The 20,818-nt window shown below is 44.7% G+C and overlaps 1 protein-coding gene across 2 annotated transcripts; it reads right to left on the bottom strand.

Moving 5' to 3' along the window:
* Window positions 1-2,441: 2,441 nt before the first annotated feature.
* pdgfab (platelet-derived growth factor alpha polypeptide b) lies at window positions 2,442-19,520 on the bottom strand. 2 transcript variants are annotated; one of them, XR_436902.3, is made up of 7 exons: window positions 18,869-19,520; window positions 17,772-17,868; window positions 13,975-14,118; window positions 12,582-12,772; window positions 4,765-4,891; window positions 4,077-4,205; window positions 2,442-3,375 (listed from the first exon to the last, which is right to left on the bottom strand). XR_436902.3 is itself a non-coding variant. In XM_006791447.3 (6 exons), exons 1-6 carry the CDS (start codon window positions 18,926-18,928, stop codon window positions 3,362-3,364), a joined length of 633 nt encoding a protein of 210 aa, XP_006791510.1. In that variant the 5' UTR covers window positions 18,929-19,520; the 3' UTR covers window positions 2,442-3,361. The 2 variants fall into 2 exon arrangements, 1 of the variants encoding a protein (XP_006791510.1); XM_006791447.3 differs by lacking the exon at window positions 4,077-4,205.
* Between the last annotated feature and the right edge of the window lie 1,298 nt (window positions 19,521-20,818).

The following is a 20,818-nucleotide window of genomic DNA, read 5'->3' on the forward strand; positions in this document are numbered from 1 at the left end:
TATTTACAGTAAAAACAAAAAAGGGAAAGCCGCGAAAGCTTCAAAATTCATCAATAACAGCATCCTCGTATGAGCCCTGAATCCTAAACTCTGACCCTGTGTAGTCGAACGACACTTTGCTCTCTACGAGGGCTGAAATTCCAGTGGAGCATGTTTCACACTGAGACACCTCCTTTGCATTCTTTTAGTACATACACAGTCACACTCATTTTGCCAGGCTCGCTCTCTCAAACACTTTCACACACTCACAGACATAAAGCTCATTCATCAGCCCTCTGCTCACCTTATCTACCCCATATGTCCCTCTGGTATTACTTATAAAAGCATGTCCCCTTTAGTGTCACCCCGTCTGCCCGTTCAGGCTGTGGTGCCGATTACCCCCATCCTGAGCCCACCTAACCCCCTCTTTTCATCCTTTTTTTCCCACCCCGTCCCATTGCACTCTTACTCCTCAGGGTTTTCCCACTCCTCCTTCTTTTCTCAGCATGACATATTGTTTTCTTTGCCTTGCATGGCGACTACACTGCACACGCTATTCTAAATCCTTACTTGGGCCCTCCCCTCATTTTTGTGAATAAAGCTGTGCATGTCAGGTTAAAAACAATAAAATCAATCAAACCTCTGCTCCTCCTTTTATCTTTGCTTTATTGACTTTATCCCCTATTCTACGGGGTAGCCGAGCTGCTGTCTCTCTGATCCTGTGTCTCTTTCATGTTGTGCCTTTCTTTATCTCATTCCCCTCCTGAGGTAATAAGCAGGGTATATGGCTGGGAAGTGCAAAGCAGAAGGGCTTTCATGTCCCTTAGCCCGGGGATTAGGGTGAGCTGCTCAGGGGAAAAGTAATAAAGCCCCCCAGAACCTACCGTCTGCTACCAGTGGATCCTGGAATAAAGCCCGCTCCTGCTCGGTCTGCAAGCCGGTAAAAGCTCACATTTCCTGTAACAACACCACCTTCACATCAAGCTTATGTTATGCCAACTACGGCAGTACCAACATAAGAACACTTCACTCTTCTGATCTTGCATAATCTGCACATATTTTTACTGCCTTCACATAGCAAGCAAGTGCATGCTTCACTTTCCTTCCCCTTCATGTCCATTTGTTTGTCTTTACGCCGTCTACATTTATCCTAAAAACTCATCCTTGAGACACAAGGTGCAATTAACAGGACATCCAGTGAAGAATTTCATGAGCAGAAATATATTTATTGTTAATAACATAAATATATAAATTATGATTATTGCTATGCTTATCCAATGAAAGCTCAAAAGGAAAGTAATAAAAGGCTTTGCAATAGCATAACAGCATTGTGGTGGACTGCAATCAAATTGCTCTACGCATGGTCCCTGATTCACTGAGAACACTATCTTACATTGATGCAACTTTGATTGAGAATACCGGTGAAACATCAGCCTTACAAAATATGGCACCAGTCAACAGGTGCGCTGTGTGTGTGTGATATGTAGCCCACAGTTCAGCAGTAGCTGTTTCAGTCAAGCTCTTCTTACTTGATTTGCTTTTCATTAAACTGTGACTCACTCTCATGCCTTTGTCTGCTAGAAGAATCTCAGTCATATTTCCGTATTTCGACACAGGCTGAAAAAGGGACGTTGTTTTCGCGTAAGCCCCAGGCCTTGTCGCACATTCATCACCATCATAGGAACTGGTAAGGAAGTAATTGTTTGTTCCTTTGGGGCACGAGTTCAGGCTAGCACCGCGCTGTTTTCAAGCCACCTCAGATCATTTGTCCTGACGGAGGAGAGCTGCATAAAGTGTGAGTCCCTTCACAGGGGTGGAGTAATCTGAGATCTGTTCTCTTGTCAACAGAGGAGTAAAGCCTGACCAAACAAGGAGCCCATTCATGCACTTGTCGATTTGCTTTGCACGCTCATTCAGTCTTTAAGATGGACTTTGCTCTTCAAAGGCACAACATGTGTGCTTATGTAGCAGACCGGGCGGGTATCTTCCTTATCAGCGCTGGACTGAAATGGGTGAGAGAGAAAGAAAAAAAAAAAAAGCCTCTCGTAGCAGAGAAATTGTGCATAAGCACACACACATATACAGCCTATGAATATGCTCTAGTTTAGACATGCTAGTGCACTTTTTGTGTACTTATGTGATTGGCAGACACACTGATTTGCTGAATGCATGTTTGTGGTAAATATTGCCTAAAGGATAGGGCAGGGCGTGTCACTGCCTTAGCATATGCCACAGTATGCCACACCGCGTGCACACACACCTGGGCTGTTTTATCCCCATCTTTTATCCTGTTCACAGCTATGACAGACACACACACACACACACACACACGCACGCACACGCCTACTTTCACCCCTGACCTCATTTTTTGCACCACCACCCCCCCCGCCCCGCCCAGCCCAGATGGATTAAATATAGACATTCAAGAACAACAAAAAGAAAACATAATTCCCGCTTGGATATAAGTATGCATAATATATTTCATAACAAAAATAAAGCATCTTCCTGTACTGACTCTCAAAACTCCTCCTCACACACATGTATCCAAACCATATACAAGACTGGACATCAATCAGATATACTGTAATATAATAAGAAACATGGCTGACAAGAAAACAAAATTACACTGAGATTGTGATACTGATGGTTACAAAGAACCAGACCTATTGCAAAAACATGATGAAACATCTTTCGTTTGTTTTTTTCTTTCATAATGGAAAGCAAACATCCACACATAAATAGCTTGCAAGAAGAACGACTACTTTCTTTTCAAATTGAACTGTACATAGCAGGTGGGCAAAGTCACAACCAGAGGTCTCGGAACAAACATCTGTCAACTCAAAGTGTTTGATGCTCCATAAAGAGTCTTTCATTCCATTGGTTTTTTTTTCCTATATCCCTCTCTTTTTTCCTGTGAATGCAAGACTCATTTAAGCAGGTCGGAGTACTTGTGTTAAGTCGGAGCACTTGATTTTCATCGAGGTGTGGTCCAACTGTTCAACAGCTGTTCAACTGTCGCCCAGTCAAAATGTCCATCACCGATCGATCCCTTTCATCGTCTCCCTTTGGCCTTTTTCCTGGCCTGCCCGAGATCCGCAGCATCCTCTTTTCTTCTTAATCAGCCATTTAGGTAAGTGGCTTACCGCAGAGAAAGTCACCGGCTGTTTTCTTTTTCAAAAGCACCTTTGGTATCTCAGTTGTTTTTATCTGCTGTCTCTTTTTCAGTCTGACATCTTTACAGAAAAGTTTGGGGTTTATTTTGTTTTGTTTTTTTGAAACGAAGGTTGCACGGCAGCGGGGAAGAGGACAGAGCAGGTGTCATTTTTGGAGGCCTCCTCTATTTAGGCACCTCCCACGCTGAAGTCCCTTGTTCTGATTGGTCTCACCTCACATCCACTGTGGGAGAGGGAGAGAGGAAGGGTGAGATTAGAATCACAGGTTTACAAAAACAATACATGTTTGTTTTTTTTGTTTGATTTTTTAAAATCAGGAAAAAGATATCCAACTAGATTACTGGATTTAGAGCCCAATTTAACCAGTTTGTTCATGCATTTCAAACACAGCTCAAAAGATCTGCAGTGTTCTGAATTATCTTTCTCCATATTTCAAAGACAGCGCTCAAACCAGACATCATGTCCAGTCATAATATGGCATTTGTGTTATTTTGTTTATGTTTGGGGTGTGTGTGCGTGTAGTAAAGGACAGAATGAGGAAAATCACAAAAACTGGTCTCTTTTTTTTTTTTTTTTTTTTTTTTTTTTAGAGGATGATGATATGATAGGGTGAAAAACAGTAAAAGAAAACTCAGGAGTGATTTCTAGAAAGTGAAACAAAACAAACAGTTGATTTACTGTACAATGAAATGAGATCATTCAAGCACAAAACACAGCAGATAAAAGCAGTGTGCATGCTCAGCAGGCCACGAGCTCAACATGCAGCATTGAGGACAGCACGGAGGATGACACTCCTTAGTTCCTCCTCTTTTCACACTGATTGGCTGTGATGTTATTGGGTGATTGGCAGGGCCCTTTCTTTGCACCTGATTGGGCCAGTGCAGTGCCGAAAGGTGATTAAAGGCTGCAGTTCTTAAGTCCTACCTGTTCGCTTCAGAGCTCTCCAGTGGACTTTGGGTAATGAGTGCAACTTTTTGTTTTAAGTCACCAATAATCCCTTGGTGCGTCTTAGCTTTTTAGGTTTCCTTTTTATACCTTTGGCCCTACGGTGGCCTGAAAACACAAAAGTCAGGGAGGGTGGATAGGAAGGAGGGTTACAAGCGAGAAGCAGGGGTTTATAATACAGAAAGAGCCACAACAGCCCGGGGACAGAAGCAGAGAGTGCAAAGATTTAACACTATAAATTCTTGAGATGCCTTATCAGCACACATTACAGCGCTTATCTGCTCCCAAGGAGAAAAGAGGCCTCAGATCAAGGCACCGGCGGTTTACCTGCTGTCATGCCAAGCAGCCCTTTGGACACCCTCCCTTAACACACAAGTACACATACACGCACACATCCTCATCTTACAAGACACGAGCACTCAAGCTTTACAGTTTTGCAATAGTGAGCCGCTTCATGGGTTCGTTTGGGGCAATCACAGAAAAAAAAAAAAAAAAAAAAAAAAAAAGGTCATCCAGTGCAAAGCCATGGAGACAAACAGAGAGGAGACCATCAGACCGATATGAGGAAGACAGGAAAGTAGAATGCACGATCAGGAAGAGGGGTTGGTTTCTGCAATCAAACTCAGCTTCTAAGTGCTTTTTTGCAAAGAAGCAAAGCTTTATTTACCTGCTTCTGGATCTGAGGGCTCTACCGCGTGATGATGTGATGTGCATACACACTCCAGGTGGTCTTCTAACCGCACAAAGACTTCTTTCAACTTGGGTCTCCTCCTCACATACTCCACCTTGGCTACCTGAAGAGAGGAAGAGGGAAAAGGTTAGCTACAGACCCTGCATCAGCAACATCATTACTCTTCTGTGTGCCTCGGAGAATGCACACACTCATTGCCCATCCACTAATATCAAGAGCCGTAGCTCTGTGACTGATGACACTGATGACACATCCATAAATCGATTCACAGAAAGAAAAAGAAAAAAAGAAATGAGAAAAAAAAAACCATTGCCTTGCTGTGTTTGAAGTGTGACAGCAGCATTCCCCTGAGGATGATTCATTGAGTTCCACTAGTCGTGTGCTCTTATAGACTCTTGATCAGGTGTTTAAAAGAGTGGAGTGTATGACCTTGTCCAAGCAAGCTCAAACAAGGAGGAAAGGGATGGAGGGTGGTGGTAGTGGGGGGAGAGCATTGTACGCCCTCAGGCGCAGGAAAGAGTTTACTCTGGTAGAAGAGAAGAAGCTAGGAGCATCCACATCCAGACAGACACACGCCTAAAGTCATTCACCTTGTCATAACACGTTTGGAGGCATTTCTTTGTGGGTTAGGGAAAGTGTTGCTTAGCATGCATTAAAGAAATACTAGGTTTAATCTAAGCAGAAAAAGCAAACCTTCCCATCAAGCAAACACAAGAAGCAATGCAGGAATTCCAAAGCAGGTAACACCCACTTTAAGCCTTAGACCTCTATTTCTCACCCAACTGCCAGCAACAAAAACAGCCGCCTGTCGGCGGTTCATGAAGACGCTGTATTGATTAAAGCTTAAATGAAAGCTGAACGGAAAGGGTTGTGTTTAGATTACGATGATCTTATTGTGTAACTCAGGAGAGGTGGCTGCATGCTTTTTCATTCTCTGATCTGAGTGCCAAGGGCAGAAAAACCTCCCCATCCACTGCCAAGGGGCCCGGGGGCCACATGGAAACAATATCCTCAGCTTCAACCATCTTAGTTGCTGCACGAGAAGGGATATTGGGCAAAATCTCCCAGTGCTCTCAAGCGATATGAACAACACAGTTTTTCAGTCAGCACAGGGATCATGTGCACGCAGACAGGGTGCAAAACCAGCGAGTGGCTTTTCTTACCCACGGTGGCATACTGCCAAGGCTGCCTGTCGGTGTCAAGTTAGTCATGCAAACTAATAAACATACAAGTCCCTGTATGATAAAACAAAGTATAATGCTGACATTCACACAGAGAGGCCAGCTTCATGTTGGTGCTACAACTGTGGCTCGGACTCGATGGTCATCAGGTGAGGCTAAAACCGAGGCAGAAAGAAGTGAAAGACGAGGAGCTTCACCGGTCACTCCTGTGCAACAGTTTCTTACGAGTAAAGAAAGGGAGTGAAAGGAGGGCGAGCGAGCACAGGAGGTATGCAGTGAGCAAACAGCGGACAATGGCGTCTGGGCTAGTGGCGGTGGTGTATTTTCTATCATTAGGCCCTGAGAAGAGAAGAACGTGGAGTAAAAAAAAAGTGAACCATCACTCTCGTGTGTGTGTGTGTAAGCAGAGGGGGTCATTTAAGGCAGTAAGACGGACGGCTCGCTGTGATCATGACTCGCATGAGATGACATTCATGCGTTACCTATTAACGCTTAGATCCTGGGTTACCCACTGAGAAACAAAGTTTACTACACTAACACCAACGGGACAGACAGCTAGAGAAGTTATCAAGGCTTTTGTTGTTATCTACCAAAAGTGAAGCAGCATCGCCATTTCCCAGAAAACTTGCTAATATTTAATCAGATTATCTAACTGAAAAACAGGGAGCTACGGGGAATGTCGGAATACTTCAGAAGAAGTCTGTAGGAAGCAAAAATAAAGAAACCGCCACATCTGACATTTACTGTTGATCCTAGTCACACACACACACACACACACACACACACACACACACACACACACAGACTGAAGGATAAAGCAATGGGCCCCCATGATGAGAGGCCCAGCAGTGAGCTTGTCTCCTTGCCCCTCGCACAGCAGGGTTAAAAGCACTCCCTGCAGGAGTTGGTATACACACACACAAATTCACACACCCCCAATTTTTTATATATATATATATTTTTTTAAATCTAAATGAGTTTCTGTGCTACAGTTTTCCTCAAAGTGCATGTGCTCTGACAAGTAAGTTGACGCTTTCTCTTTCAATTTATGCCTCGCTTCCTGTTTCCTATGTTATGGGGAACTGTTAATGCTGTCGTGGAAGGAACCATTGTTCCCTTTTTTTTTCTTAACTATTTTTTCCACTTGGCTTTCATATTTACTTCTGTCATATTTTTTTAAGCACTTCTTAACCTTCATACAAAGATCACTGGCTTCCTATCTGGCACAGAATCAATCACTTTCCAAATAAAACATACATCAGAAAGAGACCCCCATGCTATGACAAGGGGCCCCACACTCTCTTTGTATAAATCAAGCTCCTCTAAACTCCCTGGAAAGCCGGGGCCCTGAGAAAAAGTCCCCCGAGTCGCTGTGGAATGATATCCGATGCAGAGGGTTGGGGTGAGGCCGGGGGCTCTGGGAAGTGCACCCCCGTGGTTTGTCCCAAGTGTCTCCGCAGCCTTACTTGTGAATGCAGTCGTCCCAGTCGAGTTAATTGGGAATTCCCTGAGTGCACGGCCCTGATGAGAGCATGATGGAGAGGAAAGTTTTACTCCGGCCTTCCAAGGAAAACACAGCAAGGATGTAGATGTGCACCGCAGGCCATCATGAACTGGAACAGCGACAGAACTGAGCGAAAATAAATAAAAATGTATGCGTGCTCTTGGAGAATGGAGGGTGGAAAGAGGCAGGATTGGGTGGCAATTCATCTGTCAAGACGGAAATTAGGCAAGAGTGGCCTGACAAAAAGGAACCTTTGTTGGGGGTGCCACAACTGTGAGGCTTCTTGTACTTACAACTTTGTGTCTGTGTCCTGAGATCAAAAAGAAAGGGGAAAAAAAAGCCAGAAGACAAGTATGAAAACTGAACTTTAGACAAAGACTGCCAAGATAATCTGCTGCTGCTCACACAGACACAAACTTTGGATAATGGGTGAAAGAGGTTATCACAGGCTGTGTGTGAAGAAAAGAGGAAGCAAGGAGGACATTTATCACATCTCTCGCAGGTCTGCAACACTTCAGGGTACACCACTGTCGTGTAGCCACATACATACGTCTCCAGATGTGCACATCTATCTTCCCCCGACCGCATCACGTACCTCTCCTGCACAACTATCATGCAATATCAAATATCAAAGAATCTGAAGATGTGTATAATCTTTGTTTTTGGGGGGTTGTTTGGGTTTGTTTTTGTTTTTTTAAGTGAACAACAGAACAGAGTTAGAGACATTACTGAGAGGAGAAAACGAGGTTTTAATGAGAGAGAGCAAATGAGATAAAGTAAATGGCAGAGGGGTCAAATTAGAGAGCGGGGATGGCTCGGATTCAGGAAAGAGACAGAAAGAGCAAGGAGGGAGTGAACAACTATTTGACTGAACAGACAATCAGACTCCAAGACTGAAAAGGGAAGGTGGGGGGGCAGTTCTGTATTGAGAGGAGATGTGGAGGGGGAGGATGAAGTCTGTAGGGAAGAGCAAAGCAGGGGAGGATTGAAGAAAAATACAGAAATGAAGTAAAGTGTGATTAAAATATGGTTTTTCCTGTTCGGACTGATGCATTCCAGCCGGTGCAGCAGAGGCCAAACTTTCCATCTTCGAGCTTCGTGAGGACACTCCCATTGGTCTGTCACGACCTGCCTTGCAACCCCCGCCATGTACACCACAAACACGCTTGTGCGCACACAAACTCTCTCACCCTTCCTTTGTCTAGCGGAGCTAAGTGAATCAAAGGGAAAATAATTCACAGCTGCAGAAGACTTCAAAACCAGGAGGCCCCTCATTCTCCATCTGCACCCCTACCCTTCAAATGATCATAAATCATTCTCACTGTATCACCGTCACGACGCCTTTTATTTATGAAACACCCCGTAAGTCAGGGTCCCACACAACCGCGGGGCTAGAGCTACTGCTTTACCCCCCAAACCAAACACCCGGATGTGACCTACTGTTGCTGAGGTAACTGTCAGTACGTATGTTGTGTGTTTGTGCGTAAAGGTCGGGGTCGGGGCCGGCACAGCGAGATGTGTGGACCCCCACACTCAGCACTGTGGCTATATCCGCCTGGCCTCTGTCAACCTCCACTTTGATCCAGTAGCCATCAACACTTCATTACTCTGCAGCCCGTCTTCCTCTTTGCTGCCGCTTTGCACAAACGGTCTTGTCCCTACTCTGCGCTTGGTGAGTTTACATCGCTTAGCATGGAATGCTCACTCTATTCTCTCACACACACACACCTTGGGTTTACACAGATGTGCTGATGACCCTCGACAACCTCTGCAAAATACCTGTACCTGTGCATCAAAGGTGATTGAAAGCCTCGAGCTACTGAACCAAACCGAGATGAACTGAATTGAATGAACAGTTTATTAGACTAAGGCTCTATTTTCTATAGTGGGATTTAAAAATGTGCCAGGACATGTATATACAGCCCCAATTTTTCAGTTTCACAACTCACAATTTCCTCCTGTGCATGCATTAAAAATCTACAACTTCTGATTTGCTTGCTTTAAGAAAAGGTTTCCCTTTGTTTTTTTTAAAAAGGCATATAGTTGTCAATGTTTATGGGGAATGCAGTATACCGCAAAAGCCTTAAGAGCTGATGAGTGACAGGTTGAATGACAGCTCTGTTCTTTGCCTCCGCCACAGCCTGTTTGCAGTCGTATTTCTGCATGCATGTACACACAAACACAGACGCGCAAAAGAATTTAAAAGCGCACGTCTTTCCACGCAATTTGGATCCCTTTTCCTGTCGAATCCCGCCTGCTTCAAAATCACCTGTTGTTTTATGAGTGAGTGCGTCTGCAGACACTCGGAGCCAAAAGCGCTGAGAAAACCATCAGAAATACCGGACACAGCTGCAGCCGTCAGCGAGCAGAGACAGACAAACACAAAGAGGATGAACTGAGGGAATACAGGAGAGAGGAGATGAAGACAAAAATAGAAACTTGGAAGTGTTTTGTGCCAGCGATAAATAAATTTGGGCATGTTTATATTTTGAGCTATCCATGCCATGTCAAGGTTATAACAAGTTTAAGAACTCTGTGGCACAAAATCAGCAGCATGCTGGCCAAGAGGTTTCTTGGCAGCCTTCTGCTGATAAAACACCACAAAGAAAAGACAAATGAGAACTCTGACTAGAAAAGAAATGCGAGAGCCAAGATGTCGGGATAAAGGGAGTGATTATGGTGTCACCAAAAGTGCAAAAGGAGGCGGGGTGCAGGAGTAGGTAAAGGAATGCTGGGATGTAAATACATGAAAACATATAATAACATTAGCTCATTAGAAACTGTTTACCTCCCTTTGTTTCCCTTTCTGTTTCTCTTTCCACCTTCCTCACTTGATCTCTTTTACGGACACTGAACCATCTCTAAAAGCCTGCCATGTTGCTTATCTTTACACCTCTCACTTTTACTGTGTTCTCTTCCATGCCAAGGCATGCAGACAACACAAAACAAGTGTGTAACCGAAATTGACACGTACAAGGTCCCAGACGCTGACTTATCTCGATGAAGGAGTAAAGTGCAAAATGCAAAAGAGTGAGTGAAGGGGCAAAATCAAGAAAAAAGAAAAGATGAATTTAGGATATGGCCCTGTTTCCCTCCCTCAGGTTGGTTGGCTCTTTTTTTTTTTATTATTACCCCATCACAGGACAGGACAGGGCAGCCTTCTACAGAACGGGGCCTGCACAGACCCGCTTGCTTCTTTTGGGTCCACAGCATGAAAAAGGAATAAGGGAAAGAAAGAGAGAAGGGGGAAAAAATAAATAAAGGTGCATTTGGACAAATGCAAAGTGTCATGAGATGGAAAGAAACACCGCAAATGTGTTCTTTTCCCATCCTCGCTTTGGAGGAAAAAGAAAAAAAAAAACAAGCCAGGCCAACAGTAGACGAACAACATTTTTAGTTTTCTAATAAATGAAGGCAGACACACAAATTGAACCCCGAACCCAGACCGAAGACACACAGGAAAAAAAGAAGAAAAAAAAAAAAAAAACAACTTGGCATGAGACAATGTCTCTCACACACAATGCGATGAATGTCTCCTGACCGGAGCCCTGACGGATGACCTTTACAGGGATACGACGCTTCTCAGCCGCCCTCCCGCACCAGAGGCTGGAACCACATGGAAAAACTGACCCCCTTGAAACCCGTTCCACCATGCCTGAAGGTCCCTCAAGTCAGTGGGCTCATTTTGCCCTTTGTGTCAAGATGGGGTGGGGCGGAGTGGGGGTGGGGGGGTTGACAAAGTTGCATGGATCACTGCATTCCAGGAATAGCTGAATCAAGCCTTATAGTGTCCTCCATGCTGTTGTCAGTCTCTCTCCATCCCTCATCGCTGTGATCACAGACAGTGCTCCCATTGAGGTCTGGCAGACGGAGAGACAGATGAGCTTGCATGCAGACAGACAGAGCTGTGCTGTACATCAGAGCTCCACTCTCCTTCCACGCTATGAGTCAGCAGGTCTTACCATAAACTCTGTGCCCTGGGTGCAATGGCTTCTGCCCTACAGTGACCAGAGTTGCCTCACCCTCCCTGCACCATAAGTACACGAGGAGATCCTCCTATTAATACTGAAATCTCCATGGCCTGTGCCAGGGTGCCAAAGGGGAAAGAGGGGGCAAGCCCAAGATTGATATTTGTTTTATTACCCATTTCTCTGCTGGTCTATCAACGCGGCATCTTTAAAGTCCTGCAAAAGGACCAGGAGACAAAGCAATGTACCAGCGAGGGCAGCTGGGCAAGATCAGAATCGGAGAAGAAACAATAGAGCGCGAAGATGAGTGTGCAGTCAGACTGTTCCAGGCTACCCTGTTTATTCCCCGGTTGTCTCTTACTTACAGAACAGACCACATAACTCCCATACCTCCAAACAGAGCTATGCTCAGGCTAACAGGCTGAAGTGTAAATACGTCAAAAATACATCTCCCGCTCCGGCCGCACAGTGTCTCCTCTGATCCTGAACAGGACATGTTTTCAAGCAACCATTGCCAAAGAGTCTGAGAACAGTGCAACCCCTTCTCTCATCCTCTTTGTCACCCTGTCTTCTCTGGGCTTACTGCTTCCTGAAAGGTCCAAACAGAGAAGACAGGAGAGGTGTACTTGTGCAATAGTGAAAGACAGATACTTTCTAGATACAAGACTCCATCTCTGTCTCTTAGCCTGTCTTACATCTGCCAGGAGCATCCCTCTTGGGTCATTCCTTCAACAGATGTCATGGTTCCAAGTGCCAACAGCCCCATCTCCTCCTCTTCCTTCCTCCGTCCTGTCACAGCCAACCCAGGGCCTCTCATCAAACATGAGAAGAGAGGGTGGTGATCAATAAAAAAAAAAATGAAGGATAGAGGGAAGGAATGGAAGCAGCAGGTTAGGTTAGGTGGCCAATTCTGGAACGTTGAGGAGGAGGGTGTCAAAGAAAATAGGGAGTAAAGTGTGGAACAAGTATCCAGAAAAACATATTAGCCCAATTTTGCCTCCCTGTTTTACTTACCTGCAAAGAGGAAAAGTGGTGAATGGATGTGGAAGCAAGTGTGTTTGCACTGAGCGGGTGACTGGGTTTAATATGATGCAGTCATGGATTTACGCAAACAACCTATGCTGTAGGCGTGCGTCTTACCTTAACGGTGCGGTGGTGTTTGCGGGAAGGGTGACAGCGCATGTTGCTGGTGTTGCAGCAGCCCGTGCAGCGCTTCACCTCCACACAAGGCGGCCATATCAGGAAGTTGGCAGACGTGGGATCCACCTGGCTCCTGGGGATCTCGTAGATCACCGTCCGTGTCTTGCAGACTGCTGGGACTGCCTCCTCTACTGTAACAGAGACGAGCGAGAGGGGGGAGAGAGGGAAAGTCGAGTTAATGACTTTGGTCTGCGCCGGCATTTGTTATCATCTTTTCCATCTCGATGTACTGTTGTAATCTGTCCTGTTCGCTCACAGCTGCTTCATGCATTCTTTCGCTCCTCGTTATTTGATGAGTCATTTGATGTGGGAGCTGTTTGTCTAGGCTAAGATCACACCCAACCCCATTTAAGGCTGTTAAGAAGACAAGCTATCCAAAAAAAAAAAAAAAAGCTGATCTCATATCAGCTAAGAAGCTTAGGACTCGATGAGACATTAAAATAGTACTCTTTTGTTCAGAGAACCCGGTGGAGTTAATGCAGCGTGACAAGGCCAGAAACCTTACGTGCACCAGTGGGAAATCTAATAATGGCCTTTGACCCCGCTGGCTGTAATGAAGACTTTAAGTATTCATAGCAGATTTAATGCTCCGAGAGGCACTTAAAGCCAAAGATTTGATAGAGTGTGTACAGTAAGATGCCATTATGTCGTAAAGATGATATGTGCATCATGTGGAGACAGCTGCCAAAATGGTACACAGTACATTACACTTATGATATATATGAAATACAACCAACCACATTATCCTGTGTGGCTTTAAATGCTGTGCCACTTAGGGTAGAGAGTCTTAATGCACACGCATCACACATTACACGGTGTTCTACACGCCTCTATCAGATATCGTACCGCGTGGCGTTTTATGAAGAAATCTGACTGAGAGCCCAGACGAGCTGCAACTTGAGCCCTGAATGCCTGGAATTTCCACGCTCAAGGATATATTTCTCTCCTGACGCGTGTGCCTTAGATCTGTGAGCCTCCGGCCAATTACAAGGCTTCGTGTCAGACGGCCTCGTCAACCTCGCGCACCAGTCTCGTTTCTCATGATTCCTTGATTGCAGTAAATACCGGGTAGACGTCTTCATTAGGGTTCCCTTTTATCCACAAAAAAGCACCATAAAAGCCACTAACCATTAGCTTTGTTTGAAATTAGTGTAAAGTGATCAGTTTCATCTCCTGGGAACTCGTGTCGGGGGTGATATTTAAGACGCGGGTTATTTTTAGGGCGTCTTTACACTGTGATCTTATGTGCCAAAGTGTGATGTAGGCTATATGGTGTAAAAAGTAATCATGATGCAACCTCTGAGTTGAGCATGTTGTACTCTGTCGGCCTTACCAATGCTCCTCTTGCGTCGGCTGTGCAGCTGGGAGCTCTTCAGGTCACCGTAGTAACCATAATGATGAGAGGAGTTCTTGTGGTGGTTTGGTTGCTTGTGGTGCATGTGGTGCTTGGGCTCCTCAATAACATTGTTTCCCGTACCTCAACAAAACAGAAGGCCGCCATGTTAATAATGTCACAAAGAGAGAAAAAAAGCAAAACACAAACACACACAAAGCTTATTCAGCCAATAAACCAGCTATGAGTTGCAGCTTTAACAATGCTGAATGGCTGCGATGGGTGGCTTGGTAGACCTCAGGAAAAGCCGGCATGCGATCGGCCGTTGATGTTTTTATATACCCGATCCACAACAAATTGTGCGTCGGTTAGTCACACAACCATAATAAGATGGTAACTTCTGACTGGTTTCTCAGGGCCTATAGTTCTCTTCAACATGCCGGTGGGCAGGAGGGCAGAGTGACTGCTGATGAGGTCACAAACTGAGGTAAACAGTCCAGAGGACACAGGGTGCAGGCAGGAGGCCCATTTTTACACACACAGCTCTGCATAATTGTAAAGCTCTGTGTGTCAGCCTCACTCACTCATTTGGCAGGAACTTTCCACGCACGCATGAAGTAGCTAGACGCAGGTGAGTCAGCACGCTCCCTCAAAAACAACCAGCTTTCACAGACACACGCGGGGGGGGGACTAAAGTGGTCATTTGACAGGTGGTACTCAGCCACCATTATTCCTGCCCTAATTAGCGGTTTGGTGTCTCTCATTTGCCTGAAAATGTTTGCTTTTTCAATCATTTAGTGGCTTGGAAAAGTACATGTTTTGTTATGCTAGCTCCTCAAAGTTCTAACCTCAGGTCAATGTAGCCAGTTTTTTTTTTTTCCACATTCATGGTCATCTGATAAAGCTTGCTTGTTTTGGTCCCCACCCAGGATATAAGGTGCACTGCAGAAAAGTACCAGAGCAGCAATAAAATGATAACACTTCCCTGCAGGATACTGCCCTTTCTAAGAGAGCAGAGTCTGAGAGTGTTTGCTAAGTGGGTGGGTCCTACCTGTCTGTAGGCACAGCACAAATGCTTCACCTGGCTAACACACTCCTATGCATGTACACTTAACAGAAACACATAGCGACAGTTACACAAACTCCTCTTATTATTCAGCATGGCAGCCTAAAACCCAATGTACACCGGCACAACAAAGCTTACCCACAGGCAAACACATTCCACCCCCTGAGCAGCTTTGTGATCTGACCAGAGTCATCTAAAGGGATTTCCTCTATCTATACAAAGTCCCCCTTCAGGATTGGTTGTTTATTTGCTTCTTGATGCTGTCTTTTTCCACATTTGTCAACTTTCAGTCTCAGTGTGGTCTCTTTAGTGAGTAGTCAAAGGAACTTGTCGTGCGCTCAGTCAGACAGGGAGTGAGTGCACAACACCTACCTACCTCTGACTGGACGTCTAACTAACAATCTTTATACAAGGTCACTCAAGCTGTGCTCAGTTTACCCCTGTCCTCATTTCAGGAGTGAAGAAGAATGTGACACTGTAGGCCACCCAGATTTTCAAAATCTGATGTGGAAAAGGGAGATGTGACAGACTCTAAGTCCCCCCACTCCTTATTTTCAGCATCACTGGGTAATCCTTTATGCTTAATGGGAAAAAAACAGAAAATGTTGGTAAGAAGGGAAAAATAAGGACAGACAGAATAAGAAAGGAGTCAGCACCAGGGGTTGTGAGGGGTTTGCTCCACTGCTGATTCCAGGTGACTAAGAAGCAACAGCATCCCCAGAATGTTGTCAAACTGAGACAAGAGAAAAGAAACCATGCAGGAGACGATCTCATGCCTTGAAGGCAAATTACTCCCTCCTTTTACCCCTCCTCCTCTCCTTCTTTGTCCCTCTGCTTATTTAAATAGCTAGCACTCTATTGACTCATCGCAATAAGTGACCCCCATAATTCTCTCTCTGTGCCGTTCTTCCTTGATTTGTTATTTGAGAGCATCTACATGGTTGAGTTGACAAAGCATTCGTTTAGGTCACAAGGGCAGCATGTCCCCTCTGTGGGTGCGAGAGCAGGTAGAAAGTACACAAACGTTGTTTTTGCAGATTTGCGGGTAGTCCTGGTGTACAGGGCGTAAACTATGTCAGCTTTTCAGAAACAAAGCGGGTTGCACAACTACTGCAGTCTTTCTACAGAAAGCGGGAATACAACCTCCGGATTCCTGTTCCCTCCTCCACCTCTGCCCCATGCTAAGAGTCAGGTTCCCTTTTCTGTCAAAGTTCTTCAGTGAAAGAGATAAGAGCAGGCAGGCAGGCAGGGGGCCACCTCAGGAGGGAAGAGAGGAGCAGAGAGGAGAGGAGCACCTCAGGGGCCAGACGGCCATCTGCAGGCTCCAACAGGGTCATCTCATCTGTCAGTCAGAGCTAAAGACACCATCCTCCCGAAAGCAAATGCAGGCCGAGATGAGCAAAGCAACACTAAATGAAACATTCATCCTAACAGGCAGATTTATTTTAACTCTTGATCATTACAATACAGTTCTTTGTTGAAATAGTCCAGGTACAATGTGTTGCATACCCTTTCAGATGCTTCTCTTTCTCCCTCCCTGTTCAATATGCTACAACATTTGCTATATATTGCAACAAAAGCTCTGAAAATATCCCTCTGGCTAGCGTCAAAAGTCTTTTAATGGGCTGACCAGGGCAGCCAAGTGGGCCTTTGGACAGATTTATGTCCTCGTAACAATAATCAGCCTACTACTGTTACCCTGAAAAACATTACTCCGTTTTAAGAAAGACATTTTAATTCAATTACAAACACCTCTCCTCATGCTAGAGGCATTCAGGGAATCTATTCTGGGCTCGGCATAAAGAGGAGTGATCACTGTTGTGCAGTACAGGCTGGTTTGATTGTGAACTGATAACATACTAATGATGTGGGAGCTATTAGTCCTAATTAACATGTTCTTCAATAAGGCAAATGCATGCTCACACAGAAGAATACTTGAGCGAACGTCCGGTCCCAGCACTGCTCTGCTGAGTATATGGTTAAGGGTTGCTAATGAGCTATGACTGGTGAGGCAGCTTACATCATTTGGGACTGTTAAAGCAAATTTTGTAATTGCCTGTGTCCATCAACTAATCTCTATGGGTGAGACAGTTTCAGCCGTAAGTTAATCTCAGAGGGTCCAGGATGACCTGGTCTCAGCTTACGTGGCAGCACAAAAAAAAAAAAAAAAAAGACATGGCTGCTAGTGAACATTCAACCTTTGTCACACGTGCACAGTAAATGCACCTGTTGCAGTTTTATCGTGCTTGGCAGATCCCCACTGGTGCACAGATCCCTCAGCAATTTCCTGCACATGGTTATGTTTTTGAAGATTCATTTCTGGTGTGCAATGGTTTCCCGCCTGAATGGAGCTGGCAAAAATGTGCCAACACATTTCATATACCTGTTTGTTTACGTAATCCATTAAATCCGGAATTGATTAAGTGTTGATACCAGCATACTGTCAGTGGCTTCTGGACTTAAGTTCTTTCTTAAACATCGCCATAGCCATTCAGCTACAGGCTCCACAGTAATAGCCCATAGAAACTAAGCGCTGATATATATATAAAAATAATAATAATAATAACCTATCTTTAATAAATCAATGTGTTGATTTACAAAGAAAAATATATATCAGATGCTAACAAAAGGCTATTCATGATGTAATGTCACATCTGAATAACCTTCAGTGCTTCAGGATTCTTAACGTAATTCATATGTATGATTCAAAGCATCAAAAAGCAGAATTTACCTCTCCAGTCGATATCCAGTAGCCGCTGGAGGTCGCTGATGCTGTGGATTTCGCTGTGGGACAGTCGGTCTATCAGCTCTTGGGGAAACTCCACTTCCTTTGGGGTGGGCGCGGGTCGAGGGTGGAGGAGGAGAACGATCGGGGCAAAGAAATCAAACGACAAATGAAGGTTAGAAATGTGTGATGGACAGCTTTACAACAGTGTGCCAACAAGCAAGCAGATTTGTCTCATTGCCACACATCACCTCATCCACGGAGGAAAAAAAGCGGTCTCTTAAGAATCCTGCAGTTTAGGTAGTTCTCGTTAATTTGGAAACCAGATAACTGTAGAATAAAGACTTTTATCATTAAACTTTCAAATGTGCGTTAAAAAAAAGGATTACCTTTACCTAGCAGCATTTTAAAAAATAGCTGTCTCGCGATAAGAGTTGCTTGTACTATCATAAACAATATCCTCTCCACACTCTGCACTTGTTGCGGACCTGCAGGCACCTCAAGCTGAGCAAACCGTGCACAGGAGCAGGGGCTAAAAATATCAGCCGGAGCGGTTCCCATGATCGCGCTCAGCCCAACCAAAACGTTTGCCCAGTTGACTCAAGCTACGAACAGATTTGGCACATAAGCCAAAAATAACTGAGATATGCATCCAAGTGCAGACGTGATGTTTGTTCAAAAGCGCACAGTCACTGATACGCTGTTGTCGAGAAAAAAAAAAAGAAAGCACATTCACACTAATGTTTAAAATCAGAGCCTACACCACCATGTTTTTTTTAAATACATCGTTTATATCGGTTAAAAGTGAGTTAAAATAAAAAAAAATTAAAATTAAAACTGTCTTACATAAACCCATGTGTGTGTATCCGAGCCTCAAATGGCTTAAATCAAATCTCAGAGCTCTTACTTTTGTGGTTTTCTTTATCTGGACATTAAAGCTGTGCTGCTGAATGTGTGGCTCTTGCGAGAGGGTGCAAAGGCTCTTTGGGAACTTTGCACCCTCACAAGAATAAAAACCCCACACCACCAAGTATGACACGGGGGCCAAAGACACCGTCTATCTGACCCCACCGTGCCTCCACCAAGTTAACTAGTAACTTTACCTCAGCAGTGGCCAGCAGGTACGTCGTCCACAGCAGGATGTAGGAAAGTGTGGCTCTCATTTCCCTTTAATTTAGAATTTACTCGAATCTCAGAAAAAGTGCGAACGTGTAGGAGCCCCAGAGTCGCTCCTGGCCCCAGAGGATCCACAACCATCCCCTCTGGGAGAGAAACCCGGAGTGTCAGGCAGCTCAGCGTGCTCAGTCAAGACACCGCGCTGCACTTGCTTGAAGCTGTGAGAGGCTGGAAGTTGATTCTTGTTATTCACAGTGGATCGCGTCCTCCCGAACACACTCTGCTGCTGCGACTCGACATAGCTCCTCAAACGCAAGTGAGACAATCCCAAGAGACAAGCAGGACGCACATTGCCCTTCACTTTCTTAAAAGAAACTACAGGCTTCAAACTTGAACCCAGTTTAATATATATATATATTTGGGGGAAAATGCAATAAACCCGGCTACTTTCAAGAAAATGTCACATAGGATTCAATAGCACGACTAATTTGCTGACTTTTTTTCAGTATTTAATAGTCCTACATGAATATATAATCCAAACGAGGAGAAAATCACACTGGGGAACGTTGTCCGTGCTGTGCTATCCAGAGCCTGTCTTGCAGCAGTCTGCGGAGTTCCTTGGCTGCGTGGGACTCTGGAGTGAATGGTGTCAGAGCGACTCTGAGGCTCTGGATATAGAGAGCAGCTCCGTGCCCGTTGCGCCTCCCCCCTTCCTTTGGTGATCGTGCATTTATTCAGTGAAGGGAAGCTGGTTGGCTGCTTAGATGACTTAAGACTCAAGAGCACATCCCCACCCCCTCAGTCCATGTGTGTGTGTGTGTGTGTGTGTGTGCCCTTCAGCAGAGAGCCCATTCAGAGATTCAGGATGTAATCGATATTGATTATCAGTGATTAGAAAAGGGGGATGCAGGATGGAGATACTGAAGAGATACTGTTCTCATTAAATCATCTGACGGAACAAGCATGAAAACAAATATTCAGGGGAAGTTATAAATTGAATTTATCATATATCCCTCAGGATGTTTGTGATTTTCAGGGCGTAATTTAATTTAGACAAAACTGGGGGTGGGGGTGGGGGGGGGGGGGGGGGGGGGGGACAAAAATGATTATGATCATTACGGCAGTGATGGTGGTGACTCAGCCCGCCTCACTCTGAATTTGAGTTTAAGGCAGCAAAAACAAATATTCAATGTTCAGCAATTTTATCAAAAGACAGCAAATTCCTAAAGGTGATAGCAGATGATAATCTGATTATATAACGCTGGGCGCGCTCGCGCGTGTGTGTGTGTGTTAAAATCAAAACCTTTCCAGCTCCACTACACAACATGCATCATATCCTTTCACCTGTCAATCTGTTGGACACGCCCAGGAGTCTGCCGTTTATAACTTCACCCTTTTGGCCTGGTTGGCCCTTTTCCTCCTTACCTCCAGACTAGGAGCAAAGAAGTTAAGAAGACAGCTTAACCTTATAACTGATTACCATGCAGCATAAAGGGATATTTCCTCATTTGGATCACTGTAATGTTAAATACTAAGTACTATTAAATACTAAGATGGTGGTTGCATCAGTAATGTGAGTTGATGTTTACTTAATTTATTTTGGTTTGGACTTTAATTGTAATTATTTGTTTGTATTTGAATATATGGGTAAAAAATCATCCATCCACTCCAGCTGCTAAATATAGCACATCATCACTGACACCATAAACCTTTTGGAAGAGCCTTCTGGATTTTGTGTTTAGATGTGCACACCACATCCGCTGTTCTGTGAGGCAGCGCAACCAATTTTCATGTAGTTTTTTTTTCTGTATGTGTAAGATTTGAGGACACAGGAAGCTTCTACTTAAAGCAAAGGCTCACAACAGGCTGGTCCTAACTTGTTGAGAAGAACCTGGAACCAGTGCACCAGTGCTGGGCTTCATTTTGCTTTGCTGGGA

Source organism: Neolamprologus brichardi, chromosome 4 (genome assembly GCF_056152115.1).
Source record: "Neolamprologus brichardi isolate AB-2024 chromosome 4, ASM5615211v1, whole genome shotgun sequence".
Lineage (NCBI taxonomy): Eukaryota > Metazoa > Chordata > Actinopteri > Cichliformes > Cichlidae > Neolamprologus > Neolamprologus brichardi.